This window comes from Rhincodon typus, chromosome 4 (assembly GCF_021869965.1).
Source record: "Rhincodon typus isolate 14 chromosome 4, sRhiTyp1.1, whole genome shotgun sequence".
Lineage (NCBI taxonomy): Eukaryota > Metazoa > Chordata > Chondrichthyes > Orectolobiformes > Rhincodontidae > Rhincodon > Rhincodon typus.
In genome coordinates this window covers 28,893,397-28,919,824 of record NC_063335.1, presented here as the reverse complement: position 1 = coordinate 28,919,824, position 26,428 = coordinate 28,893,397, and the positions used below count along the sequence as shown (strand labels likewise).

Below are 26,428 nucleotides of genomic sequence, written 5' to 3'. Positions count from 1 at the left end.
TAGGGGGGGGTCGAGGCTACCTTCTTATATATATTTGTGGGGGGGGTTTGGTCTGGTCCATAATAGCTGGAACCTCGTCTGCAAGTTATAATTATAAGTATGGTTCTGTCAAGCTGTTGCTTGATTAGTCAGCAGGACAACTCCCCAATTTAGGCACAAACCTCCAAATATTAAGGAGGAATGTGCAAGATCGATAGGACTGGGTTTGCTGTTTTCTTTTGTGATGCCTAGGTTGATGCTGACTTGTCTGTCTAGTTTTATTCCTTTTAGATATCATAGTGGTTTAAACAACTGAGACAGTAGTGAAATGAGCTCTCTTAGGAAGGGAGGAAAATTACAGCCTTTCTAACGAAGCAGACATGAATGGAAGCTTCCAAAGTTTGCAGCAGCAGTCGCTTTCAGCTGGAGACAGTGTAGTGAGTGATAGCGGACATGAGAAGGTGTGGAAAGATGAGTGACAAAATACTCAGGTGCCAAGCCCCATAGTCGTCACATTTCCGGCATTATTTTGTACAGTACTCTCAGAACAACATAACTCGCAGCTCCAATCATTCCAGGCACTTCACCTTCTGAACAGCAATAATCACCATTTACCTATTTACCTTATCCTATTCCCCCCTTGGACCCTAATCACACAATGACCCTTTACAAATGATGGCCTTGTTTGCTACACATATAAGCGATTTCCATCAGTCAGTCATAACTGTTTCTTTGCCTTGCAATAGAGGGAAACAGGTCCAGGGAAGGGCAGAGAGCTAGCAGTGGGGTGTTAAGTGCTGCAGTAGTATTGGGGAATGGATTGTTCCTCCAGAAACAGGTACCTTCACAGCCACTGGAAATGTGTGCTTACCTGGTCCACAGGGAATGAGATCAAGTTTCAGGATGCAGATGTCAACAACAACCTCCTGTGAAAGCCGAAGTTTCCTAAGGCACTGATGCTTAGCCAGGTTGAGAGAGATTATTTTCTCTTGTTGACTCTGTGTCGAGTGTCACGCCTTCTTTGAACTGGATCCTTATGAATATTCCTTCTGTCCTCCTGAATGGCATGTAGCTGAAGAGAAGGTAGCTGCTGCTACCACTCCTGGTGTTGGAGTCCAAAAAATTAATTGACTTCCAAGATCTATTTTTCATTCACTGGTTCAGCCAGCATGTATTGCCCATTTCTAGTTACCCATGAAAAGGCCATGATGAGTTGCATTCTTGAACCACTGAAGTCATTTGGTGTAAGTACATTTGAGATGGAATTTCAGAACTTCAAACCAGTGACACTGAAGGAATGGCAATAAGGATGGTGAGTGGCTTGGAGAGTAACTTAAAGGTGTTGGCATTCCCATCTGCTGTCCTTGTCCTTCTAGATGGTAGTTATAAAGGGTTTAGAAGGTCCTGTCTAAGTAGCCTTGCTAAATTGTTGCAATTAACCAACAAATAGTGAGAGTACCATCTTAGGAGCTATGTTGTTAACACTGCTATTACGTATTCAACGCTGGAGCTCTTCATTATCACTAGACAGACTCCTCCCATCTTGTCAATTTTATTTCTGAAGCTGGTTGACCCTGGCAAGTTACTGACAGCTCAGAAAATAAATGCACTTCGAAAATGACAGTTATTACAGTACAGGATGAGGCCATTCAGCTCATAATGTCTGTACTGGTTCTTTGAATGAGCAATTCATATAGTGCCAACACTGCTTACTCTCCATCAATTTACACAATTGTCCTTTCCACACAGCTGTCTAATTTCTTTTTGGAAGCCTCAATTAAATCTGCCTCCAACACTCTCAGGAAGTCTCACTAGTCGCTGTGTGAAAAAGTGTTTCCTCTTATCATTTTTGTTTCTTTTACTAATTACTTTAAGTGGCTTGATGGCTAACACTGCTGCCTCACAGCACTAGGGACCTGGGTTCAATTTTGGCTTCCGATAACTTTTTGTGTGGAATTTGCACATTCTCACCATGTCTGTGTGGGTTTTCTCTGGATGCTCCTCTCACTGTCTAAAGATGTGCAGGTTAAGTGGATTGGCCATGCTAAATTGCCCATAGTGTCCAGGGATGTGTGGGCTAGGTGGGAAATGCAAGGTTACAGGGGGTGGATTGGGTGGGATGCTCTTTGGAGTGTTGGTGTAGACTTGATGGGCCAAATGGCCTGCTTCCACACTGTAGGAATTTTATGATTCAATGATTTGTGCTCTCTCATCTTGATACTTTCTTAAGTGCAAAGTTTCTTCCTATTTACCCTGTCCAGACCTCTTATGATTTTGAATACCTCCTTCAAATCTCTCAGTTTTATTTATCTAAAAAAACATTTCTAACTTCTCCAATATATTTTCCTAATCAAAGTTCCTCATCCCTGGAGCCATTCTGGCTGCTGGAATCAGAATACTTGCTTAAAAAAAATTGATTCCCTATTAAAATGTCTAAATGACTTACTCTGACAGCTACTTGGGGATTTCAACACACTTTCAAACCTGACCAGGTGAAGCCAGAATTAAGTGGGATCATGTCAGGATCCCAACTTTTAGAGTTTTTATTCTTTGAACATACATATGACTTATCTGTGAACATTTTGCCAATGACTTTGGTTTTCCTGGTGTTTATTTGGAGAAACTATTGGCTCTCTCAAGTTTAAATAAGGCTGACATATTTGAGTCTGAAGTAACTCCACAGAGGCTGGTATCCCATCACCTAGTCACTCTTTATTTACACATGGAGAGTCTTTGACACTGATCAGCTTCCTCAGAGCCAGCTTTCAGAGTGAACAAATCCTCAGAGACACCTGTTTATTCATTTTCTTTCTTACACTACTGCTGCACAGCAGCAGTGCTTACAGACTCCTGTTTATATCTGTCAGCTAGGGCTTCCTGATCAAATAGGTTAACAACCCCAGTTAGGGAATTCATATTCTATGAGGTCCACCTGGCTGATTTTGTTACAATCACTACATCCCTCCCCCTCCAAGTCTGGGGACATAGGCCTGCTCTTTTTCTTGTAGCCTCTCCTGGGGTGTTTTTGGACAAGGTCCAGTTCCTCTGATGCAGTCTCAGATATGGGCAATGTGTACCGGTGCGTAGCCGCCTCTTGCATCTGGAGCATCTTAAAAGAAATTCATTCTCTTCTGCAGGCAGTAAAGGCCTTGAGGCTGTGACATCCATCGCATCCATCTCAGAATCTGAGGTTTCTTCGATACTAGACGGAGGGGGAATACCCACAAATTACAACAGACTTTCCAGCTATTCTGAGGGGCCAGGTATGTTTTTTTCATGTCCCGTTTGTGAGTTTGCAACTTTCATGTGGACCACACCTCACCTATCTGCACTTTGGACTTCACGGAACCTGACCTCACACTGACCACACCTCTTACCCATGCAGGGTCATTTCTGTGGTTTTGGCACCAAACATCGTCCCCTGAAGTAAGCTGTCTCTCTCACTTGGAGGAGTCTCATATCCGGCACTAGCATTCCTGATGCTATTTCAGGTCCATGAAGATCAGATTTAACTTGGTGCAGAGTCTTCTCCGCATTAACAACTCCGCTGGAGCTATCCCTGTAGTTGCATGTGGGGTGGTCTGATAATCAAATAAGAACTGGGACAGTTTGGCATTGAGTGTAGTCTGTTTCTTTTAAGCCTGCCTTCAGAGTTTGGACTGCTCTTTCCATTAGACTATTAGATGATGGATGAAATGAAGGTGTCCATTTATGCCGTATACCATTCAACTTTAGGAAGTACTCAAATTCCCTACTGGTAAATGATGGACTGTTGTCTGTGACCAAGACTTCAGGGAGTCCATCTATTGCAAAAGATGCTCACAGCTTTTCTATCATCATCTCAGTGTGTGTAATGAATGAATGCTATACACATCCAGCCACTTTGAGCGGGTGTTCACAATAACTAAGAACATTGAGCCCATAAAGGAACCTGCATAGTCGACGTGTAATCAAGTCCAGTGTTTACCCAGCCATTCTTACGAAGAACAGGGAGCTGCTGACAGTAATTTTTGTCCTTGTTGGCACTGTGGTACTGCCCCACCAATGTGGCTATGTCTACATCCAATCCTGGCCACTAGACATAACCTCTTGCTAATATTTTCATCTTGGACACCCCTGGACGACCTTGGTGGAGTTCAGCCAGTATCTGGCAGCAACCTTTGCTCAGGACAATCACTCATGCTTCCCATAGTAAAATGCGTTCTCTAGGGTGACTGGTCTCACCAGATCCAGAAAGGTTTCAATTCTCTTTGCGATGGTCCTTTTGTTTCCCATATCACCACCAGCTGTTTTAGTTTTTCCAGGATGGGATCTTTGTGTGTCCACAATCTAATATTGTCAGCGGTGACCAGAAGGTTGACCAGAAATTTTAAAACCAGAACAGACTCTTCCGGTGGTGGCACCACTGGTGGTGCATTTGCCAGCGGGAGGCGGCTAAATGCATCCACATTTGCTACTTGGTCTCCTGGACAGTGTTCCAACTTGTAATTATATACACTTAGAATAAGAGCCCACTGCTGAATTTGACCTGAAGCTATGCACGGCATGGCCTTGTCCTCTTTGAGTGTGGTCTGTTCCTATCACAAATTTATGTCTGTAAAAGTATTGGTGTAACTTTTTCACACCAAAGATGACCGCCAAACCTTTTTTTGTCTATCTGGGCGTATTTGCGCTCTGCATTGGCCAAAGTCCAGGAAACATTTGCTATTGGGTGTTCCTCTCCATTGGGCTATCTGTAAGCCAATACTACCCCGATACCGTATAGGAAGGCATCGCATGTCAGCATCAGATTTTGTTTGAGATCATAGTGGGCCAATACCCCAGGTGATGACAATTGCTTCTCCACTTACCTAAAAGTTATGCCTTGGCTATGAGACCACTTCCAAGGCTGACCCTTTTTCAATAGTAGATGTAAAGATGCCAAGACGGAGGCCAAGTTACATATGAACTTTCTCTAATAATTCACTAAGCCAAGTAAAGGCCTAAGCTCCAGTACCGACATGGGACCTGAGGCACATTTTATCGCGCTCATTTTATCTTCCAAAGGGTGTAACCTGGTTTTGTCGACTGTGGCCCAAGTAGGTCACTTGGGGTGCACGGAACACACATTTTTCCCTTCTATGATGCATACCTGCCTTGGAGAAATGTCTAAGGACTACATCCAACTTTTCTAAGAATTCTTTATTGGTCTTCGCTGTTATTAGCCTGTCATCCAGATAAATGGCGACATGGGGTAGACCCTGTAAAACTTTCTCCATTGTCTGCTGAAAAATGGCACAGGCTGATGATACCCCAACTGGCAGTCTTGCATATTGGTACGAACCCTTATGGGTATTAATTTTACTATACCTCAGGAAATCCTCATCTAACCACAATTGCAGGTACGCATGGCTGATGTCCAGCTTCGTGAAGGATAGCAACCCCGCCAGCTTTATGTATAAGTCCTCTACGCAAGAGACTGGGTATTTATTCAACTGCGAGAAGTGGTTTACCATTTGTTTAAAATCCCCACAAAGGCAAACCAACCTGTTGGGCTTCATAATTGGTCTACTGGTGCTGCCCATTCTGCAAACTGTACTGGTTTGATGATTCCTTCACTTTCCAGTCTCCTGACTTCTGCCTCTACTTTTGCTTATAAGGCAAATGGCACTTGGTGGGCCTTCCAGAAATGTGGATTGGTTCCTTGTCAATGTGCAAGGTGATCTTGACTCCTTTGACAGTCCCTAGACCTTCCTGAAAAACCTCTGGGTATTTAATTTGGACTTCACTCAGGCAGCCATTTTCTAATTGAAAAATGTTGAGCCAATCTATGTGAATCTTTTTCAACCAGTTTCGCCCCATCAGGCTTGGGTCCAAGCCTTTTACTACAATCAGTGGTAACTTAACCAACTGCTTCTCATAAGGCTCCGGAACCAAAGTTGTACCCTTAATCTGTAATGGTTTCCCGGTATAGGTTCTCAGTCTAGCCAAGGTCTCTTATACAAACTTAAAGGTTGGAGTCCAGAGCGAATTTTTTTAAAGACTCGTTCTGCAGCCACTGATACAGCCATGCCAGTATCAACCTCCATTAGAACCGAATGACCATTTAACCAGACATTTATTTTGATTGGTTCTGGTTTGGATGTTGCTAAGCAATGTAAGCCAGATGTAGGTGGGCTTTCCAGGGAGTGCACGTCTTGGATATTGGCCTATGAGTTCTCTTACTCAATTCAGGTCTAGTGGGACTCTTTTCCTGTTTTGAATCTGCGTACCAACAGCAACCACAATGGCTTGCCAGCCAGATCCTGAAGAAAATGTTAATCATTTGGCCAAAGCTTGGCTTTATTTTGGGGTTTTGCTGTAGGCTGACCTAGTGTCCTCTCTTCAGGATATGTCCTGAGTGAGGCTATGCATGTGCCTTCACTCGTGTGGTGTCCCCCAAGCTTAGTTGGCCTGGCGGGGTTGTCCAATTCCGTTGGTGTACTCTGTAACTCATAAGCTCCACATGCCGCATTTTCCAATGATAAAGCCAGTTGTAGTGCCTGTTTGAAGTCCAGTTGGGCTTCTGATGGTAGGTGCTTTTTCATGGTTACATCATCAATCCCACATACCAAATGGTCTCTCATCATCTCATTAAGGGTTAAACCAAAGTCACGTGCCTCTGCCAGTCATCTTAACGTCATCAAAACTCCTGACACGATTCCCCTGGTTCTCAAACTGCCAAGTAAAACCAATAGCATCTCAGAATTAGAGGAGGCTTGTGGTCATAATATTCCTTAACTAAATTCAGCAATGCTTCAAAACTTTTAGTATCTGGTGCCTCAGGAAACGTTAGGCTCCTAATAACCGGAAAAGCTACAGGTTCATAAGCTGTCAGGAAAATTATTCATTGCTTTACATCTGCTCCAATGTCATTTGCCCGGAAAAAGCAAGGCATTCTTTCCACATACTGGGCCAAGTCTTTGACAGCAGGATTGAACGAGTCAAGTTTCCCAAATTAAGGCATAATGCCAGAAATGCTTACCCTGACAACAGTTGCAAACAAATTTCTACAGGAGTGTATCTTTTTCTCTCATCAACACTGAAATAACTCCACAGAGGCTGGTATCCCATCACCATGTCACCCTTTATTTACACGTGCACAGTACTTGACACTAGTCCGGCTCCCCCACAGCCAGCTCTCAGAGTGAACAGGATGTCTGACACCCGTGTTTATTTCTGTCAACCAGACGTCCTCGATTGTACCAGGTTAACAGGCCCAATCAGGGACCTCATAATCTATGAGGTCCACCTGGCTGACCTCGTTACAATCACTGCAGTCGTATCCCTCTATTCCCTGCCTGTTCATGTGTCTATCTAAATGCCTTTTAGAAGTTGCAAACACATCTGCTTCTACCACCTTCCATGGCAGCACATTCCAGGCACCTACCAGACACAACATTAAAACTTGCCTCTTTAAACTTTCTCCCTCTCACCTTGTACTTATGTCCCCTAGTTTCTGACATTTCCACCCTACAAAATATCCACTCTATCCATGCCTCTCATAATTTTATATACTAAGATCATGAGAGGCATATAGATAGGATGAATAGCAAAGGCCTTTTCCCTAGAATGGGGGAGTTCAAGACTATGGGGCATATTTTTAAGGTAAGTGTGGAAAGATTTAAAAGGGACCTGAGGGGCAACTTTATCCCACAGAGGGTGGTTCATATGTGAAATAAACTGCTGGAGGAAGTGGTAGATGCAGGTACACTTACAACATTTAAAAGACATTTCGACAGGTGCGTGAATGGAAAAGGTTTAGAGGGATATGGGCCAAACGCAGGGAAGTGGGACTATTTTAGTTTGGAAAACTTGGGTGATGTGGATGAGTTGGACCAAAAGGTCTGTTTCTGTGCTGTAAGACCCTATGACTCTAGATTGCCCCTCAGCCTCTGACAGTCTAGTGAAAACAATTCAAGTGTGTCCAATCTCTCCTTATAGTTAACACACTCCAATGCAGGCAACATCCTAGTAAACCTCTTTTACCCTCTCGCCAAAGCCTGTGCTGAGTGGAACTGCACAGAATACTCCAAATGTGGCTTAACTAAAGTTTTATATGGATGCAACATGACTTGCCAACTTTTGTACTCAATGCCCTGACCGATGAAGGCAAGCATGCCATACGCCTTCTTTACCACTTTATCCACTTGTGTTGCCACCTTCAGGGAGCTATGGACTTCGAGTCATAGAGTCATACAGCAAGGAAACAGACCTTTCGATCCAACTCATCCTCAGTGGCCAGACATCCCAATCTAACCTAGTTCCATTTGCCAGCATTTGGCCCATATCCCTCTAAACACTTCCTATTCATATACCCTTCCAGATGCCTTTTAAATGTTGTAACTGTACCCGCCTTCACCACTTCCTCTGGCAGCTCATTCCATACATATGTGAAAAAGTTACCCCCCCCGCCACCTCAAGTCCTTTTTAAATCTCTCCTCTCTCACCTTAAACCTATGTCCTCTAGTTTTGAACTTCCCCACCCTAGGAAAAACACCTTGGCTATTCACCCTATCCATGCCCTTCATGATTTTATAAACCGCTATAAGGTCACCGCTCAGTCTTCAATGCTCCAAGGAAAAAAGCCCCAGCCTATTTAGTCTCTCCCTGTGGCTCAAACTTTCTAGCCTCAGCAACATCCTTGAAAATCTTTTCTGCACCCTCTCAAGTTTAACAACATCCTTCTGGTAGAAGAGTGACCAGAACTGCACACAGTACTCTAAAAGTGGCCTTACCAATGTTCTGTATAAACATAACATGACATCCCAAATCCTGTACTCAATGTTATGATCAATGAAGGCAAAACACTTTCTTTATCACCCTGTCTACATATGACTGCACATTTTAGGAACAATGCACCTGCACCTCAAAGCCTCTTTGTTTGGCAACACTCTCCAGGGCCTACCATTTACTGTATAAGTCTTGCCCTCATTTGCCTTACCAAAATGCAACACCTCACATTTATCTGAATTAAACTCCATCTGCCACTCCTTGGCCCATTGGCCCATCTGTTCAAAATCCCATTGTAATCTGACATAATCTTCTTCACTATCCACTATCCACTATACGACCAATTTGGTGCCATCTGCAAACTTACTAACCATACCTCCTATATTCACATCCAAATCATTTATACCAATAACAAAAAGCAGTGGACCCAGCAATGATCCTTGTGGTACACCACTGGTCACAGGCCTCCAGTCCAAAAAAAATCCCTCCACCACTTCCCTCTGCCTCCTACCATCAAGCCAATTTTGTATCCAATTGGCTAGCTCCCCGTGGATCCTACTTGATCCAACCTTACTAGCCAGTCTACCATGCGGAATCTTATCAAATGCTTTACTATAGTCCATATAGATAACGTCTATGCTCTGCCTTCATCAATCTTCTTTGTCACCTCCTCAAAAAACTCAATCAAGTTAGTGATACACAATTTCTCATGCATAAAGCCGTGTTGACCATCCCTCAGCTGAACTTGCCTTTCCAAATGTATGTAAACTCTGTCTCTCTGAATCCCCTCTAACAACTTACTGACCACTGATGTAAAGTTCACTGGTCTATAGTTCCCTGGCTTTTCCTTACTGCCTTTCTTAAATAATGGCACCATATTAGCTAACCTCCAGTCTTCTGCCATCTCACCTGTGGCTATCAATGACATAAATATCTCAGTAAAGGGCCCAAAAATCAGTTCCCTAGCTTCCCACAAAGTTCTGGGAAGCACCTGATCAGGCCCTGAGGATTTATCTACCTTTATGTGTTTTAAGATCTACAGCACCTCTTCCTCTGTAATATGACCACTTTTCAAGATATCACTATTTATTTCCCTAAGTTCTCTGGCTTCCATGTCCTTCTCTACAGTAAATATTGAAGGGAAATACTCATTTAGTATCTCAACCATCTCCTGTGGTTCCACTTGAACCACAAGATCTCTCTGCATATCAATGCTCCTAAGGGATCTGCTATTTACTGTATATTTTCCTCCTGGATTTGACCTCCCAAAATACATCACCTCACACTTGTCAAGACTAAACTCCACCTGCCATTTCTCTGCCCAACTTTCCAACTGATTTATATCCTGCTGTATTATTTGACCATCTTCCTCACTATCCACAACTGCACCAATTTTCGTGTCATCTACAAACTTACTAATCAGATCATCTATGTTTTCACCCAAATTATTTATGTATATTACAAACAACAGAGATCCCAGCACTGATCCTTGCGGAACATCATTGGCACAGACCTCCAGTCAGAAAAACAGCCCTCCACAGTTACTCTTTGTCTTTATGACCAAGCTAATTTTGTATCCAATTTGCCAACTCACCATATGATTTATTCTTCTGGACCAGTCAACCATGAGGGACCTTGTCAAATTCTTTCATAAAGTCCATGTAAATAACATCCAGTGTGCTACCTTCATCAATTATCTTCATCACTTCCTCAAAAACTGAATCAAATTTTTGAATCAAGACCTCCCCTTGCACAAAGCCATGCTGACTATTTTTAATAAGTCTATTATTTTCCAAATGTGAGCAAATCCTATCCATAAGAATTTTCTCCAACCATTTCCCTACCACTGATGTGAGGCTCACCCGCCTATAATTTCCCAGATTATCTCTGTTGCACTTTGTAAATAAAGGAATATCACAGGCTATCCTCCAGTCTTCTGGGGTCTCTGTGGCTAAACAGGATTCAAAGATCTCTGTCAATGCCACAGCAATATCCTCCATTGTCTCCCTCAGTATCTGTGGATGGATCCCATCAGGCACCAGGGATGAAACTACCTTAATGTTTTTCAAGACATCCAACATTTCCTCTTTCTTACTATCGACACGCCCCAAATATCAACATACCCCTCCATAATCTTACTATCATCCATGTTCTTCTCCTTGGTGAATACTGACGCAAAGTACTCATTAAGGACCTTAGCCAGTTCTTCTGACTTCAAGGATAAATTTCTTCCTTTGTCATTGAGTGGACCTATCTTTCTCTAACTACCCTCTTGCTACTAATATACATATAAAATGCCTTGGGAATTCTCCTTAATCCTACTTGCCAAGGACACTTCATGGCTCCTTTTAGCCCTCCTAATTCCTTGTTTAAGTTCTTACCTGCTTCCTTTATATTCCTCAAGGGCTTTGTCTGATTTTAGTTTCCTAAGCCTTCTTTTTTCTTTTGACTAAACTTTCAACATCCCTTGTTATCTAGGATTCCCGAATCTTGCCATATTTTTCTTCCATCCTTGGAATAACGTGCTGGTCCTGAACTCTGATCAACTGGCCTTTAAAAGACTTCTACATGTCAGATGTAGATTTACCCTCAAATAGCATCACAAATCTAATTCCTCCAGTTCCTGTTGTAATTAGCCTTCCCCTAATTTAGCACTTTCACCTGAGGACCAGTCTTATCTTTATCCATAACTATCTTAAAACTTACGGAATTATGATCACTGTTCCCAAAATGCTCCCCCACTGAAACTTTGATCACCTGGCCAGGCTCATTCACCAATACAAGGTCTAGTACAGCCCCTTCCTAGTTGGACTATCTACATATTGTTTCCAGAAACCATCCCAGATGCACTTAACAAATTCTGCCTCATCTAAGCCCCTGGCAGAAAGGGAGTCCCAGTCAGTCAGTATTGGGGAAGCTAAAATCACCCATTACAACAACACTGTTGTTTTACTGGGAGGCCCTGTAGTATAATCTCATCATAGTGATTGCACCTTTCATTTTCCTCAGTTCTACCCCATGACCTTGCTGGATGAGCCCTCCAAGATGTCCTCTCTAAGTGCAGCTGTGACATCTTGTTAATCACTAATGCTACTCCTTCACCCGTTTAACACCCTTTTCTACCTCATCTGAAACATCTAAATCATGGAACATTGAGCTGCCAGTCGCAACCTTACTTCAACCAAGTTCCTGTAACCACTACAACATTACAGTTGCATGTTCTAATCCAGGTTCTAAGATCACCTGTTTTACCTGCTATGCTCCTTGAATTGAAACTAATGCATTTCAAACTGCCAGTCCCACCATGTTCCCAATTAGACTTAATTGGCTTAACCTCTACCTTCTCCTTAATTACTCCACATTCTAACCTACTGCTGCAGTTCCCAATCCCTGCCACACTATTTTAAACCCTCACAAGAGCATTAGCAAACCTCCCTGCAAGGATATTGGTGTCCCAGTTTAAATACAAACCATCCTTTTGAAGAGGTCCTTCCTGTCCTGGAAGAGATCCTAATGATCGACATATCTGAAGCTCTCCCTCCTACACCAGCTCTTTAGCCATGCATTCAACCAAACATTGTCCATATTTATGGCCTAACTAGCCCATGGCACAGGGAGTAATCCTGAGATAACAATTCTAGAGCCTCTTTTCAATGCAATACAGGCTGGCACAAATAATATGCTGTAGTTAGCATACTCTGATGATGAATTTGTGGGCAGAACAGTTTAGAATCTTGAAGGAGTAAAACGTAACATCTCGGTGCTCCTTATAGACTCTGGAACAACATCAATCATATCAATGTAACTGGTTGCAAATATCTAATAAACTGCTTCTTATTCAGTACAAAGCTTCTTCTAGTTAGACCATTAAGTGACTTTCTTCAACCGCACTAAAACAAGCAGTCCTGTAGATCCATATACTGAAAGAAGATGGTGGTAGAAACCTATCCCATGGTGAGGTGCAGATTTTGTTTAACTGCACATACAACAACTCATATAGCACCTGTTTAGACAAAAACAGAGCTTCCACCACTCAATAGAAGAAGAGACATTGGATTGTGATGGTGGTCTTGGATGTAGGAGATTCAGGAAAACAGAAAAGTACCAGTTTGGGTCGACTTATCAATACATTCCCACCTGCCATTAGTTTAGACAGCCAATTATACTACTTAAGACTCAATTATGAGCAATTTTGCTACTTCGTGGCTTTTTACTGACAGTGTTTCCTGCTGTGTGCCTAATCCTAACCCATCTCAATGCAGGTGGTATCATTATGGCAGACAAGGGGTGATCCATGCCAGAGGCTTCATGTCTCAATGACAGACCCATGAGCATCTTAATGAAACCTGATCCATTGGAGGGGTTTCCTCTTCATGCCTCCGAACCTGCTGACATAGATCTTGCTTACCTTTTCACTGTTGTGCTCTATGTTGCGAGCTCTGCTGTACAGTGCTCACCTCTACATGTGGGGCTGCCAAGGATCTACAGCTGCAGCCTCTCTTATTGGCACTACAGCATCGCAAGCCTACCTGGCATTCAGAACAGAATAGCAGACATGTTTGTGGTCAGTTAGGAAGCCAACTTCCAGAAGAGTGCCAAGCTGGATTCAGAACCCCCATTTCAACCAAGTCCCAAAACCTGCAATTGAATCCAGCCCATTGCTACCTATAGAAAAGAACCTTACTGTGGTGTCCCAAAATATCACAGCACATGTGTTTGGGGGCAGAATCCTTCACATAAAATCACTCAAGGCACATACGTTCATAACACCTAGAAGGTTTGAAATAAATAAATCTGGCAGAGAATCAATAAACAGGCTCCACAATAAAGACAGTCTAATTTTCCACTATAACCTGAATTGCTAAGGTTGATATGGGGAGGAGATGACCCAGTGGTATTGTCACTAGACTATTAATCCAGACACTTGGGCAATTTTCTGGGGGCCTGGGTTCAAGTCCTGCCATGGCAGAGGGTGGAATTTGAATTCTATAACAAAAAAAAGTCTGGAATTAAGACTCTAATCATGATCATTGAAACCCACTGATGATTGTCAGGGCAAAAACCCAACTGGTTCACTAATGTCCTTAAGGGAAGAACTGTTGGGACCACTGTTGTTTGTGATATACATAAGTGATCTGGAGGAAGGTATAGATGGTCTGATTAGCAAGTTTGCAGATGACACTAAAATTGGTGGAGTAGCAGATAGTGAAGGGGACTGTCGGAGAATGCAGCAGAATACAGATGGATTGGAGAGTTGGACGGAGAAATGGCCGATGGAGTTCAATCCAGGCAAATGCGAGGTGATACATTTTGGAAGATCCAATTCCAGAGCAACCTATATGGTAAATGGAAAAGCCCTGGGGAAAATTGATGCACAGAGAGATCTGGGTGTTCATGTCCATTGTACCCTGAAGGTGGCAACGCAGGTCGATAGAGTGGTCAAGAAGGCATACGGCATGCTTTCATTCATCGGACGGGGTATTGAGAATAAGAGTTGGCAGGTCAGTTGTATAGGACTTTGGTTCGACCACATTTGGAATACTGCGTACAGTTCTGGTCGCCACATTACCAAAAGGATGTGGATGCTTTGGAGAGGGTGCAGAGGAAGTTCACCAGGATGTTGCCTGGTATGGAGGGCACTAGCTATGAAGAGAGGTTGAGTAGATTAGGATTATTTACATTAGAAAGATGGAGGTTGAGGGGGGACCTGATTGAGGTCTACAAAATCATGAGAGGTATAGACAGGGTGGATAGCAAGAAGCTTTTTCCCAGAGTGGGGGACTCAATTACTAGGGGTCACGATTTCAAGGTGAGAGGGGAAAAGTTTCGGGGAGATGTGCGTGGAAAGTTCTTTACATAGAGGGTGGTGGGTGCCTGGAACACGTTGCCAGTGGAGGTGGTAGAGGCGGGCACAATAGCATCAATTAAGATGTATCTAGGCAGATACATGAATGGGCAGGGAGCAGAGGGATACAGATCCTTGGAAAATAGGTGACAGGTTTAGACGGAGGATCTGGATCGGCGCAGGCTTGGAGGGCCGAAGGGCCTGTTCCTGTGCTGTAATTTTCTTTGTTCTTTGTTCTTTGCTACCCTTACCTGGTCTGGTCTACATGTGACTCCTGACCCATAGCAATATGGTTGACTTTTAACTGATCTCTGGACAATTTCAGGATGGGCAATAAATGTTGGCTAAGCCAGAAACACTCGCATCCCATAAGCAAATTTAAAAAAAAGTTGTAAGGAAGGGTTAGTGGTGCAATACTGGAGTTTAAAGCCAACATGGAACGTAACCAGAAATATTTTGGTAGGATATGCATTAGCGTTTTGTTACCAATTATTAAAGTTAGCCCACAGCATTCCAATAACGGGGAGGAGATGGCCTAATGGTATTATTGCTGGACTGTTAATCCGGAGACCCGGATAACATTCTGGGGACATGGGTTGAAATCCCGCCACGGCAGACGGTGGAGTTTGAATTCAATAAATATCTGGAATTAAGAATCTAATGATAACTGTGAATCCATTGCCGATTGTCAGGAAAACCCATCTGGTTCACTAATGTCCCTTAAGGAAGGAAACTGCCATCCTTACCCGGTCTGGATTACAGGTGACTCCAGACCCACAGCAATGTGGTTGACTCTTAACAGCCCTCTAGGCAATTAGGGAAGGGCAATAAATGCTGCCTAGCCAGCGACACCCTCATCCCGTGAATGAATAAAGGAATTGTCATACCTCAAAGGATAATATATAAAAAGCATTGCAACTGGCAATTATTTTCTATGTTTGGCACAATGTTATAGTAAGTATAACCAGTGACATACAGAGCAGAATCATATAGAGTTCTGATTGACGTGGGCTGTGGCGAGATTTGTGGCAGAATCAGGTGAGAAGTCTGATGAGGCCTATCTTGACATCAGGAACAGCATGTTCCATTTTTTACATATTTGCCAAGTAGTGAGGTGAGTTTTTTGACGGGTAATGGCAAGTTGCCAATGAAGAAGGATTACAGCTTGTTCAGCATCATATTAACGCTGCAACTCACCTCATTATTATTCAACTCTCTATCTTACCATCAAATCTGCCAAACAAGCATGGAAATCAGAGCAGGCATTCTGCTGACTTCAGCTTACTGCTGTTGCGAACAGCCTGCATGATGCTCAGCACCAAACAGCACCCAGGGCACCACACATGGGCACCAGCTACACTCATCCCTCATCCACAGACAATGGCAATTGGCATCTGCTAACCCCTCATGACCATCATGGCACCTCCCCAATCCATTTATGAAGCACAGATTTACATTATAAGGTACATCAGGATCTAGCTTTAAAAGGTGGCAGCAATGACACCTGTGTACCCAGCTCATGGACTGGACCAGGCTAATATCTTGGGTTAACAAGGTGTAGAGCTGGATGAACACAGCAGGCCAAGCAGCATCAGAGGAGCAGGAAGGCTGATGTTTCGGGCCTAGACCCTTCTTCAGAAAGGGCTGCTTGTTGCTCTCTTAGGAGATGCTAACTTTGCATCTACTTGCATGCTCGCAGTATCCATTCCTTGCCTTGCCATGCCATTTGGCACGTTACAGCTTCAATCACAGCATAAAGGCAATCAGTGCTGCTTTACACACAGACCAAAATGTCAATCTAATACCTACAACATGTACCAGCTGCCTGCGTGGCAAACACAATGCACGAGCATTCAACCAAACATACCAGAAAGCAAGTGGAGCTGGTCCTCAGTCCACTCAAGAGGGGGACTGCTATTGCTCAGGGGTTCCTTGTACAGGCACAGTTCACACATAGTCCAGGGGCTTGGATAGAGTCAGCTTGGGCACTCATGATCAGGGGATCTGTCCAATCATATCTGGGGAGTGGGTAGCAGTCAGTTGGTTAGGCTCAGCTCCAGCAGTTAGGGGATTCATGCATCATCAGCTGGGGAGCTGATTCCATTTGCAAGACAATTTGTACACAAGTCAGAACAGAATGCTGGACAATATAAAGCAGGCAATGTTTAAAAGTTTAAATGTTTAAAAGTTGGATATTTAAAATTACAATCATGTGTAGTTCGAAAATGTGAGCGTTCATTAGTTGGGTGTTTGTAAATCAGAAACTCCCTGTGCAGCCAAAGGATTATGAAGTTTACAACCATAGGCTTTCAAAACAAAGTTCAACAGCTGATTAATTCTTTCTTGAGGGCGATCATGATTTTGCAAGAACATATTTGGAGAACATTGTTATTTTTAATTAACTGTGAGTCAGCCACTGCATCTATATCACTTATCTAATTACCCTATTATAACGGCAGTACAACCAAAAATGAGTCTCATCCAAATAGCTGCATACTTTACCTTAGTCACCATGTGAGAAGGCATCAACAAAAATCTGACTGGTTGTGTCCTAGAAGAAAAGAACACAAATATGAGTTCTCTTGGTTTGACAGGTTTAACTGGAATCTCATTCTGAATTAAATGCAAAAATCTCTGCATTGCTTTAAAACCTTAACTCAAAACACAAATCTCAAATCAATGTTTGTGTACATTTAAATAAAAAGAAAGAACTGTGGATGTTAGAAATCTGAAGCACAAACAATAAGTGCTGGAGAAACTCAGCTGTTCTGTCAGCATCCATAGAGAGACCAAGGGTCAATGGACTCGAAACATTAACTCTGCTTCATTCTCTAAAGATGCTACTAGACCTGCTGAGTTTCTCCAGCACTTTCTGTTTGGGTCTGTGTAAATTAATCAGACTCCAACAAATGCATGGAACACATTTTATAGCTCTCTGGTATGACTGTGGTTCATTGGTCTAACATACGATTCTTGCTTTGGAACTTTCATTGAATGAGTACGTGTGATATCCAAGTTCAACTCCTGGATGAGCCCTTCTGTGTTAGGGGAAAATGATGGCATAGTGTTAATGTCACTAGAATAATATTCTAGAAGCCCAGGTAATCATAGAATCCCTACAGTGTGGAAGCAGGCCATTTGGCCCATTGAGTCCACCTTCCGAATAGCATCCCATCCAATTTCTGTAACTCTGCACTTCCCATGGCCAATCCACCTAACCTCCACATTTTTAGATAGTGGGAAGAAACTGGAGCACCTGGAGGCAACCCACACAGACAGTCTTCTAATTGAAGCCTAGAATTGAATCCTAGTCCCTAGCCACTGCTAGTGTTAGCCACTGTGCCACCCCATGCTCTGGGAATACAAGTTAAAATACTAATACAACAGCTAAGGAAATTTATATTAAAAAAAGAGTAAGGGCAAATTCACCATAGTCCGACTCCCTTGTTACAGAAAAGCAACTGGTATTGTTTAACCTGAGGATCACCACACCTCAGGTGAGGAAGAGGTTAGAAGAAGAATCCTTTGTGATAACCTCAGCCAGTGCCGGAATTGAATGCACTTTGCTGGCATTACTCTGCAGCACAAACTAACTATCCACTCAACTGAGCTAACCAACCCCCAGGCCATAAAGCTGGAACCAAAAGTTCATGTTAGTATTGGCAATCATAACAACCATCACCATTTGTTGGAATAACTCACCTGATTCACTCATGTCATTTATGGAAGGAAATCTCCCAAACTTAGAGATAGTAAGACCTGCCTATGCTGGAGTCAGAGATAACACACTGTAGAGCTGGAGGAACAGTAGGCCAGGCAGCATCAGAGGTGCAGGAAAGCTGACGTTTTGGGTCGGGACCCTTCTTCAGAAATGGGGGAGGGAGAAGGGAGCTCTGAAACAACTTACCTTGACTCTATTTTCTCCCCCCGGTCCAGGAACTCCCCATCCATGTCCGGGACACCTCCCATGCCCTCCACCTCCTTCAAGACTTCCAATTCCCTGGCCCCCACTATGGACATCCAATCCCTGTACATTTGCATTCCCCAAGCAGATGGGTTAAAAGCCCTCCGCTTCTTCCTCTCCCGCAGGCCCAAGCAGTCCCCCTCCACCGACACCCTCATCTGCTTAACCAAACTCGTCCTTACGCTTAACAACTTCTCCCACTTCCTACAGACTAAAGGTGTGGCCATGGGAACCCGCATGGGCCCAAGCTATGCCTGTCTCTTCGGTTTGATCTGCATGCAGGACCTATAGCAATATGGTTGTTTCTTAACTGTCCTCTCAAATGGCTTAACAGACCACTCAGTTCAAGATAAATTAGGGATGGGTTACAAACACTGGCCTTGCCAGCAATTACCACATCATGAGAAAATGGTTAGGTGTATCATATGAACTGTTGGTATTTTACAAATATATGGTGTACACAATACAGGGAAATACACCAGATGGGAATAGTGCATTCTAATGTATATGATTTATAACAAGTATATCTACAGTATATAGTATATTTAAATGAGGGGGTCAGTCAGTTAGCTCAGTTGATTGGCCAGCTGGTTTGCAAAGCAGAGTGAGACCAATAGCATGGGTTCAATTCCAACACCAGCTGGGGTTACCAAGAAGGTCTTACCTTCTCAACCTTAGCCCTCAGCTGAAGTGTGGTGACCCTCAGGTTAAACTATTACCAGCTGTCTCTCTCTAATGCGAAAGCAGTCCTATAGCTCATTAGCAATGGAAATGGCAATTTTGCCTTTACCTTGTGCATGCACATTACACATGTGGCACATGCAAAAATCCCCTCCAGGATGTTGCCAATCTATTATAAACTTTGTTTTGTTCTATTGTGCAATAAACAAAGATCTTCATCAGATTGGTTGGTTGATACAAATTACTAATGATTAACCAACATAGCAAAGATTTTGTGTAAACTGAAATATCTAAGATTCATTTTAAAGTTGTATTTCATCATAAAGATTAAAGAATTGATCGCGGTTATTTCGTTCATCTTAAACTGGTTTTCTTCATTCTTCAGTTTGATGTTGCTGCTGAGTAGCAATCCTGTCAGGCATAAAGCACTTTTAAAAATGCTTTATTTAGGTAACATCAATTTTAATAGTCGAAAGCGATTCTCCTGAATTCATCTTCAGATCTAATTTACAAAACAAATTTCCGTAGTAAATTAGTGTAGAAAAACATCCTAAAGTACTTTGAAGGAAAAAATAGGTGATCAGAAATTTGATCAAAGAAGCAAGTTTTAACGATAGTCTTAGAGGAGTAGAGAGATTTAGAAAAGTGGAGGTATTTAGGGAAGAGTTTTCAAAGCATTAAACCAAGATGGCTGAAGGAAGAGAAAGTGTTTCCAAGGCTAAGGTTCAAGGAATGGAATGGTTAGAAAGGAAGTGATTATAGTGCTTTAGGAAATTACAAAGATATGCAGGGAATAAAATTAAAGATTGTAAATTTAAAAATGATTGGCAAAAGCAAAGTTTGCTTCAGTTCAATAGTTGTTAGTTAACAAACAAAATAGAAGGTCATCATTCCAAAAAGATAACTTTTGGTCAGAAAGTTTTTTGAAGCTCTTCTTATGTGATATTTATTGTATGGGATTTAAGTTCCGCTGATTGATATATGAGTTGCAAGTTTTGTTTTATTCGTTCACACAATGCGAATGTCACTGGCTAGGCCAGTATCTATTGTCCATCCCTAATTGTACTGCAGAAAGTGCCAATATTAATTGAAGAAGTATATTTGACATTATCAGTTGCAAGTTATATTTCAAAATGTAAATTACTGCTCTTTATTGAATCATAAAGTACAGAAGAGGCCCTTCAGTCCATTAAGTCTGTACCAATGCCTATCACCTTTAAATGTGCTCCCTTGTTATTGTCCCTTCAACTAAGGGGAACAGCTGCTTTCTATCCACCTTGTCTATGCCCCACATAATCTTATACACCTCTATCAGGCCGCCCCTCAACCCTCTCTGCTCCAAAGAAAACAACCCAAGCTTATTCAGCCTCCCTTCACAGTTAAAGTGTTCCATCCTAGGCAACATCCTGATGAATCTCCTCTGCGCTCCCTCCAGTGCAATCACATCCTTCCTAAAGCGTAGTGACCAGAACTGCACACAGTACTCCAGCTGTGGCCTAACCAAAGTTCTGAAGGGCTGTAATGTCCTGCTCTTATTATCTATGCCACGGCTGATAAATGCAAGTGCCCTGTATGCTTTCTTAACTACATTATAACCTGACCAGCCACCTTCAGGGATTTGAGCACAAGCACACAAGATCCCGATCTTCCTCTGGGATTAAAATAGTTAGGTGATTGGTTTTCACCAGCACAGACACTATGGGCTGAAGAGCCTTCTTCAGTGCTGTAGATCTCTGTACCTCTGAGCTTCCTAGAGTCCTATGTTCATTGAGTACTCCCTTGTCTTGTTACTTCTTCCAAATCGTATCACCTCACACTTAAATTCTATCTGCCACTGTTCTGCACTCTGACCAAGCCAATTATATCCTTCTGTAACCTAAGACCTTCTTCCTTACTGTCAATCAACTAATCTCCATGTCATTCGCAAACCTAATTATCATCTCCCCGACATTCTCATTGACATCATTTATATATATCATGAACAATAGGGGACCCAGCACTGATACTTGTGGTATGCCACAGGACATCAGCCCTATCACAAAAACAGCATTTTAACACCACCCTCTGTCTCTTGCCACTAAGCCAATTTTGGATTCAACTTGCCAAGTTACCCTTGATTCCATGTGAATTTACCTTATTTATCAGTTTCCCATGTGGGACCATGTCAAATGCTTTGCCTAAAATGCTATAAACTACGTCAACTACACTATTCTCATCTGCACACTTGATCATTTCTTCAAAAAATTCAACCAGATTGTGAGGCATGACCTCCATCTGATGAAGTCATGCTGACTATCACTGATTGACTTAAATACAGACTAATTCTCTCCTTCAGAATATTTTCCAGTAGTTTCCCTACCCTTGTTGTGACACTGTCTATAATTCCCTGGTTTATTTCTACCACCATTCTTGAAAAACGGAACCACAATAACTGTCCTCCAGTTCTCTGGCACCTCTCCTTTGGCCAGACAGGAATTAGCAACTTGGGATATAATTCATCTGAATGTGTCCACTTTTAAATGAGCCAAAACCTCCAATACCTCCTCACTCTTTCCATCAATCTGCCCAGGAGCTTCATGGTCAACCTTCCTGAATTCTGTACTGACATCCTCCTCCTGAGCGAAGACAGATGTGAAGTATTCATTTAACACCCTTTCATGTCCTCCAGCTTCATGCATAGATTGCTGTCTTGGTCCCTAATGAGCACTACTCTTTCCCTGGTTATTCTCTTCCCCTTGATATAATTGTAGAATATCTTGGGATTCTCCCTAATCTTGCCTGCCATTTAAAATCATTTATCATTTTATAATATTATTGCACTACATTATTTATAGCATTTATTTTTCATGCTCTTCTGATTGCTCTCTTAAGCTCCCCCTGCACATTCTATACTTCATTAGGGTCTCTGTTGGTTGGCTCCCTTTGTACGTGTGATGTGTTTCCCTTTTCCTTTTTAGCTAGTTCTGAATATTCCTAGACATCTAGGGTTCCCTGGGCTTGTTACTCCTACATTTCACCCTAAAGGGAACATGTTGGGTCTGTACTCTCCCCAAATCCTTTTTGAATCCTCACTGTTCTGGTGTGGATTTATCCTCAAGTAGTGCTTTCCAGGCTACTTTGGCCAGATCTTGTCTTATTTTAATAAAATCTGCCTTCCTGCAACCCAATACCCTTTTCACAAATCATCTTTCTTCTTTTGTGTAGCAAACTTACAACTTAATGTGTTGCAGTCACTATCACTAAAATGTTCATCCAATGCCACCTCAAACACTTGTCTGGCTTCATTCTCCAGCATTAAGTCCAGCACTGACCATCTCCATATTGATTATAAAGCTTTCCTGAATACATTTCAAAAAATCTGCACCCACTAAAATCCTTTATACTATTTTTATCCCAATTAATGTTGGGGAAGTTGAAATCCTCTAATATAATTACCCTACTATTGTTTTTACACATCTCAGTAAATTAACTATGTATGTGCTCCTTAATTGCCTGCTTACTATTTGGGGCTGTATAGTACACGCCTATCAGTGTGATTGACTCACTTTTATTCCCAAACTTGACCCACAAAGCCTCATTTGACAACCCTTCCAAGATTTTGTCCGTCCTTAGAGCAGTAACTGACCGATTAATTAATAATGCAACACCACCTCCTCTTTTACACCCTCCCCATCCTACCTGATAATCCTATATCCCAGGGCACAGACTTGATGGGCCAAAGGTCCCATCCTGCTCCTGTGCTGTACTATTCTACGTTCTATTAATGTTGAGTTGCCAATCCTGTCCCTCTCTCAACCATGTCTCTGTTCTGGCAGCAAAGTCACAATTCCACATGCCAATCCAAGGCCTTAACTCATTTGCCTAACCTATAATACTCCCATCATTAGAGACCTTGCCTTAGTCTCTTGAGACTTAACATGTCTGAACTCCCTCTGCCTAAATTCCTTTTCTCAGGTATGTTGAATCACTGTTGAACTAACACTTTGTGTACCCTGCTCCTGCCAAACGAGTTTAAACTCCTCCCAACAGCTCTAGCAAACCTTCCCACAATGATGTTAGTCCCATTATGGTTCAGGTGCAAAACATCCCACTTGTAGAAGTCCCACCTTCTTCATAAATGGTCACAGTGATACAAGAATCTAAAACCCTCCCTCTGGCATGAACTCTTGAGCTATGCATTCACCTGCCCTATTTTCCTATTTCTGTACTCACGTGCATTTTGACTATTTGTTTAAAGTCTTCATCGGGTTTTACTAAATTAAATGTGATCCTTCTCCTTTCAGAGAACAGACTTTGTTGAAAAATCTATATGCATACATAATCAGGACAATCAGAAAAATGGGATTAAATTCCCAGTGACTGATGCCACTTTGTTCTGATATTTAAATGGCTAACATAGAATGTTCTTGCTTTCTTCCTGACAGCCAAACAGAATGTCAGATTTTTTTTTTTTTTTTTTAACTTGGACTAAACCAGAATGGTAAACAAAACATATTGCCTTCCATCTGAAAAAAATACTGGGAAAAAGACTATTCACTGTTTTCTTGCAGACACGACATTCATTGCTAGTTAGGCTACTTATCGCACTTTGCTTAGAAACATTAGTTATGGATCAAATGCAGCAAATGACTATTGTCAAACTGCTCATCAAATGTAATGTGCTCTTGTTCATTTGACTTCTGGCAGGGTGAACATGCAAGAAAGCAAACTCAACGGTTCAGTGAAATTACTGAATTAAAGGAAATTGATTCTTCCAAACCACATTTTATTGTTTATTCTTGGTTCCCTTGTTTAGATGTTGATAGTAGCCATGATTCCATACATACATATATAATAACTGATATAATTGGGCATTTTAATTAACTTAAATACTTCTGACAAAAAAAATCTAAATAAATAAAGAGGTGTCATACCATATCACATTTATATCATTCATTTTCAAGATTATATTACAAATAAAGAGACATAAAATATTACCATGTTGGCAAAAAGTGGTTGTGACCAAATCCTCATCAACCTTTCAAGTGGAAGAAAGCATAAACTTAGATTTGCGGTACAGCACATTCCAACTGCGATGGGAGTTCTACATCCTGTCAGTCTAGCCTCTGCTTGACTGCCACTGAAACTTGAGGAGACACATTCATTCAAGGAAGACCTACTTAAAGTAGCTTTTATTGTACGTAATGGTTCATTTGAGGTTTACAAAATCATTCTAAGTCAATATCTGTGCAATGAATTTCTGTTTCTATTAAAAGAACAAAAACCTTACGTGAAGGGCAAGTTTAACAGACTGGGAAGAAAATTTAAATACATGCATAAAAATAGAGAGCACTGGAATACCAATGCACTAAACTAGGCTTTATTTTTAACTGTAATTCATGCTTTTGATTCTTCATATTTAAGTCTACATTTTCAGCTCTGATGAATTGTAATCAATCTGAAAGGTTAATTCTATTTCTTTCTCCACAAACATTGCCAGTCTTGCTGTGTATTTTAAGAATTTTCTGTTATCCTAGATTTTCCTTGTTTGTCGAGGTTTTATTATCATTAACATGGTTAACGGTCAGTTTTAGGCAAACTCAGGTGGGCTGTGTGCAATTTTCTCTTTTTGTAAAAACTGTCCAGTGAGCACATTGGATGGCGACTAACACGCTGCCCTACCAGCAAGATAACTCACTGGATTACCTGCCAATCAGTTCATTAAGATTGATGACTGGGATCTGTCATGGGTCAGGAACTGATTGAATGCTGAAGATATAGACTATGTAGGGGCTGTTTAACTCGGATATGGCACGAACATTCTAGTTCTGGGTTTCTTGATCAATCACAGATCACATACTGGATTAGTAAAAGAATGCTCTTTACTTAAAGGGACCCCAGGAGAGTTCTGAATCGCTGCAAGAAATTTTGCTGTGAAGGCAAGCAAACAGCAGAATAATGAAGAGGTTCTTGTGACTGAGTATGAGCAAGGGGCTAAGTTAAAAAGCAGAACTTCAAATAATAATCTCTGCATTATAACCTGAGCCATGAAAGAATTTGGCATAGGGTTAAGGATGGCCAAATTAAATTAAATAGATGAATGCATGGCTCAAAGATTGGAATTGGAAGAATGGGTTTCAATTCATGGGGCACCAGCACCAGTACAGGGGAAAGTGGGATGTGTAACGTTGGGATGATTGCTGGAACAAGAGTTCTGGTGAGTCACATAACCAGCATGGTGCAGAAAGCTTTAAACTAAATAGAAGGGAAAGGGATTAGATTTAAAAAGATTCTATAAATTAAACAGAGAAGGTGACACAAGAGAGCAAGGCAGCAATAAGGGAAATGGTATTAAGAACGTGATTGGAAGGGACAAAGTGTGCAAACCTAAGCATGCAACAGTAGATAGGGTTAGAATAAAATGTGTTAAAAAGACAGAACTTAAAGGTCTAAATTTGAATGGACACATTATTAACAAAACAGATTAATTGAAAGCGCAAATAGAAATAGGTATGTATCATCTAATAGCCATTACACAGAAATGGCTACAAGATAGCAAATACTGGGATAAGAATAAGAACATTACAGCACAGGGACAGGCCCTTCGGCCCACCAAGACTGTGCCAACATATGACATCTTTCTTAACTAAAAGCATTCTGCATCTATGCAGTCCATATCTCTCTATTCTCTGCTTATTCATGTATATTCTGGATATTCAAGCATATGTGACTTGAAGAACTAGAATTAGTATTAGCTTTATTGTCATGCACACTCAAATGAGTGCAGTGAAAAGTTTGCAATGTCACCACTTATGGCGCCATCTTAGGTACAGGATACCTAGGTACAGATACTTAATATTTGTTACAGAATTGAAAGAATAATAAATAAAAGTCCTGCATTGCGATATAAAGTTTTTTTTAAAGTACTTGAATAACTCGAAAACTCCAGCATAAGAATAAAACATTTTTATAAAGTACTTGAATTACAGTCCTTTTCACTAAGTCCATGCCAGCACCTAGTCTCCAGACCATGCCGGGCTTCAAAACTCGAGGACTTGCTTCCAGTCCACAAGGCCCTCACCTCCCGTGGTGGCCTCCAGTCTGGGACACGCTGCTCCACAATGGCCTTCAGTCTAGGACTTGCATCCCCACACCGGCCTCCGGTCCGGGACTCGCCTCCAGGACTCACCTCCCAAGCCAGTCTGGTCTCGGACCAGGAAGGATAGCAA

At 41.9% G+C, this 26,428-nt stretch overlaps 1 protein-coding gene across 4 annotated transcripts in view; it reads right to left on the bottom strand.

Annotated features, from left to right (window-relative positions):
* The window catches only part of ppp1r42 (protein phosphatase 1, regulatory subunit 42), an 83,087-nt gene that overhangs the window by 6,216 nt on the left and 50,443 nt on the right, over positions 1-26,428 (bottom strand). For 3 of the 4 annotated variants that reach the window (XM_048596330.1, XM_048596329.1, XM_048596332.1), the window contains exon 9: positions 17,078-17,126. In XM_048596330.1, the coding sequence (XP_048452287.1) occupies positions 17,078-17,126 (49 nt within the window). Of the gene's footprint in view, positions 1-6,586; positions 6,676-17,077; positions 17,127-26,428 lie in introns of those variants that run through there. The other variant, XM_048596331.1, reaches the window with a different exon arrangement.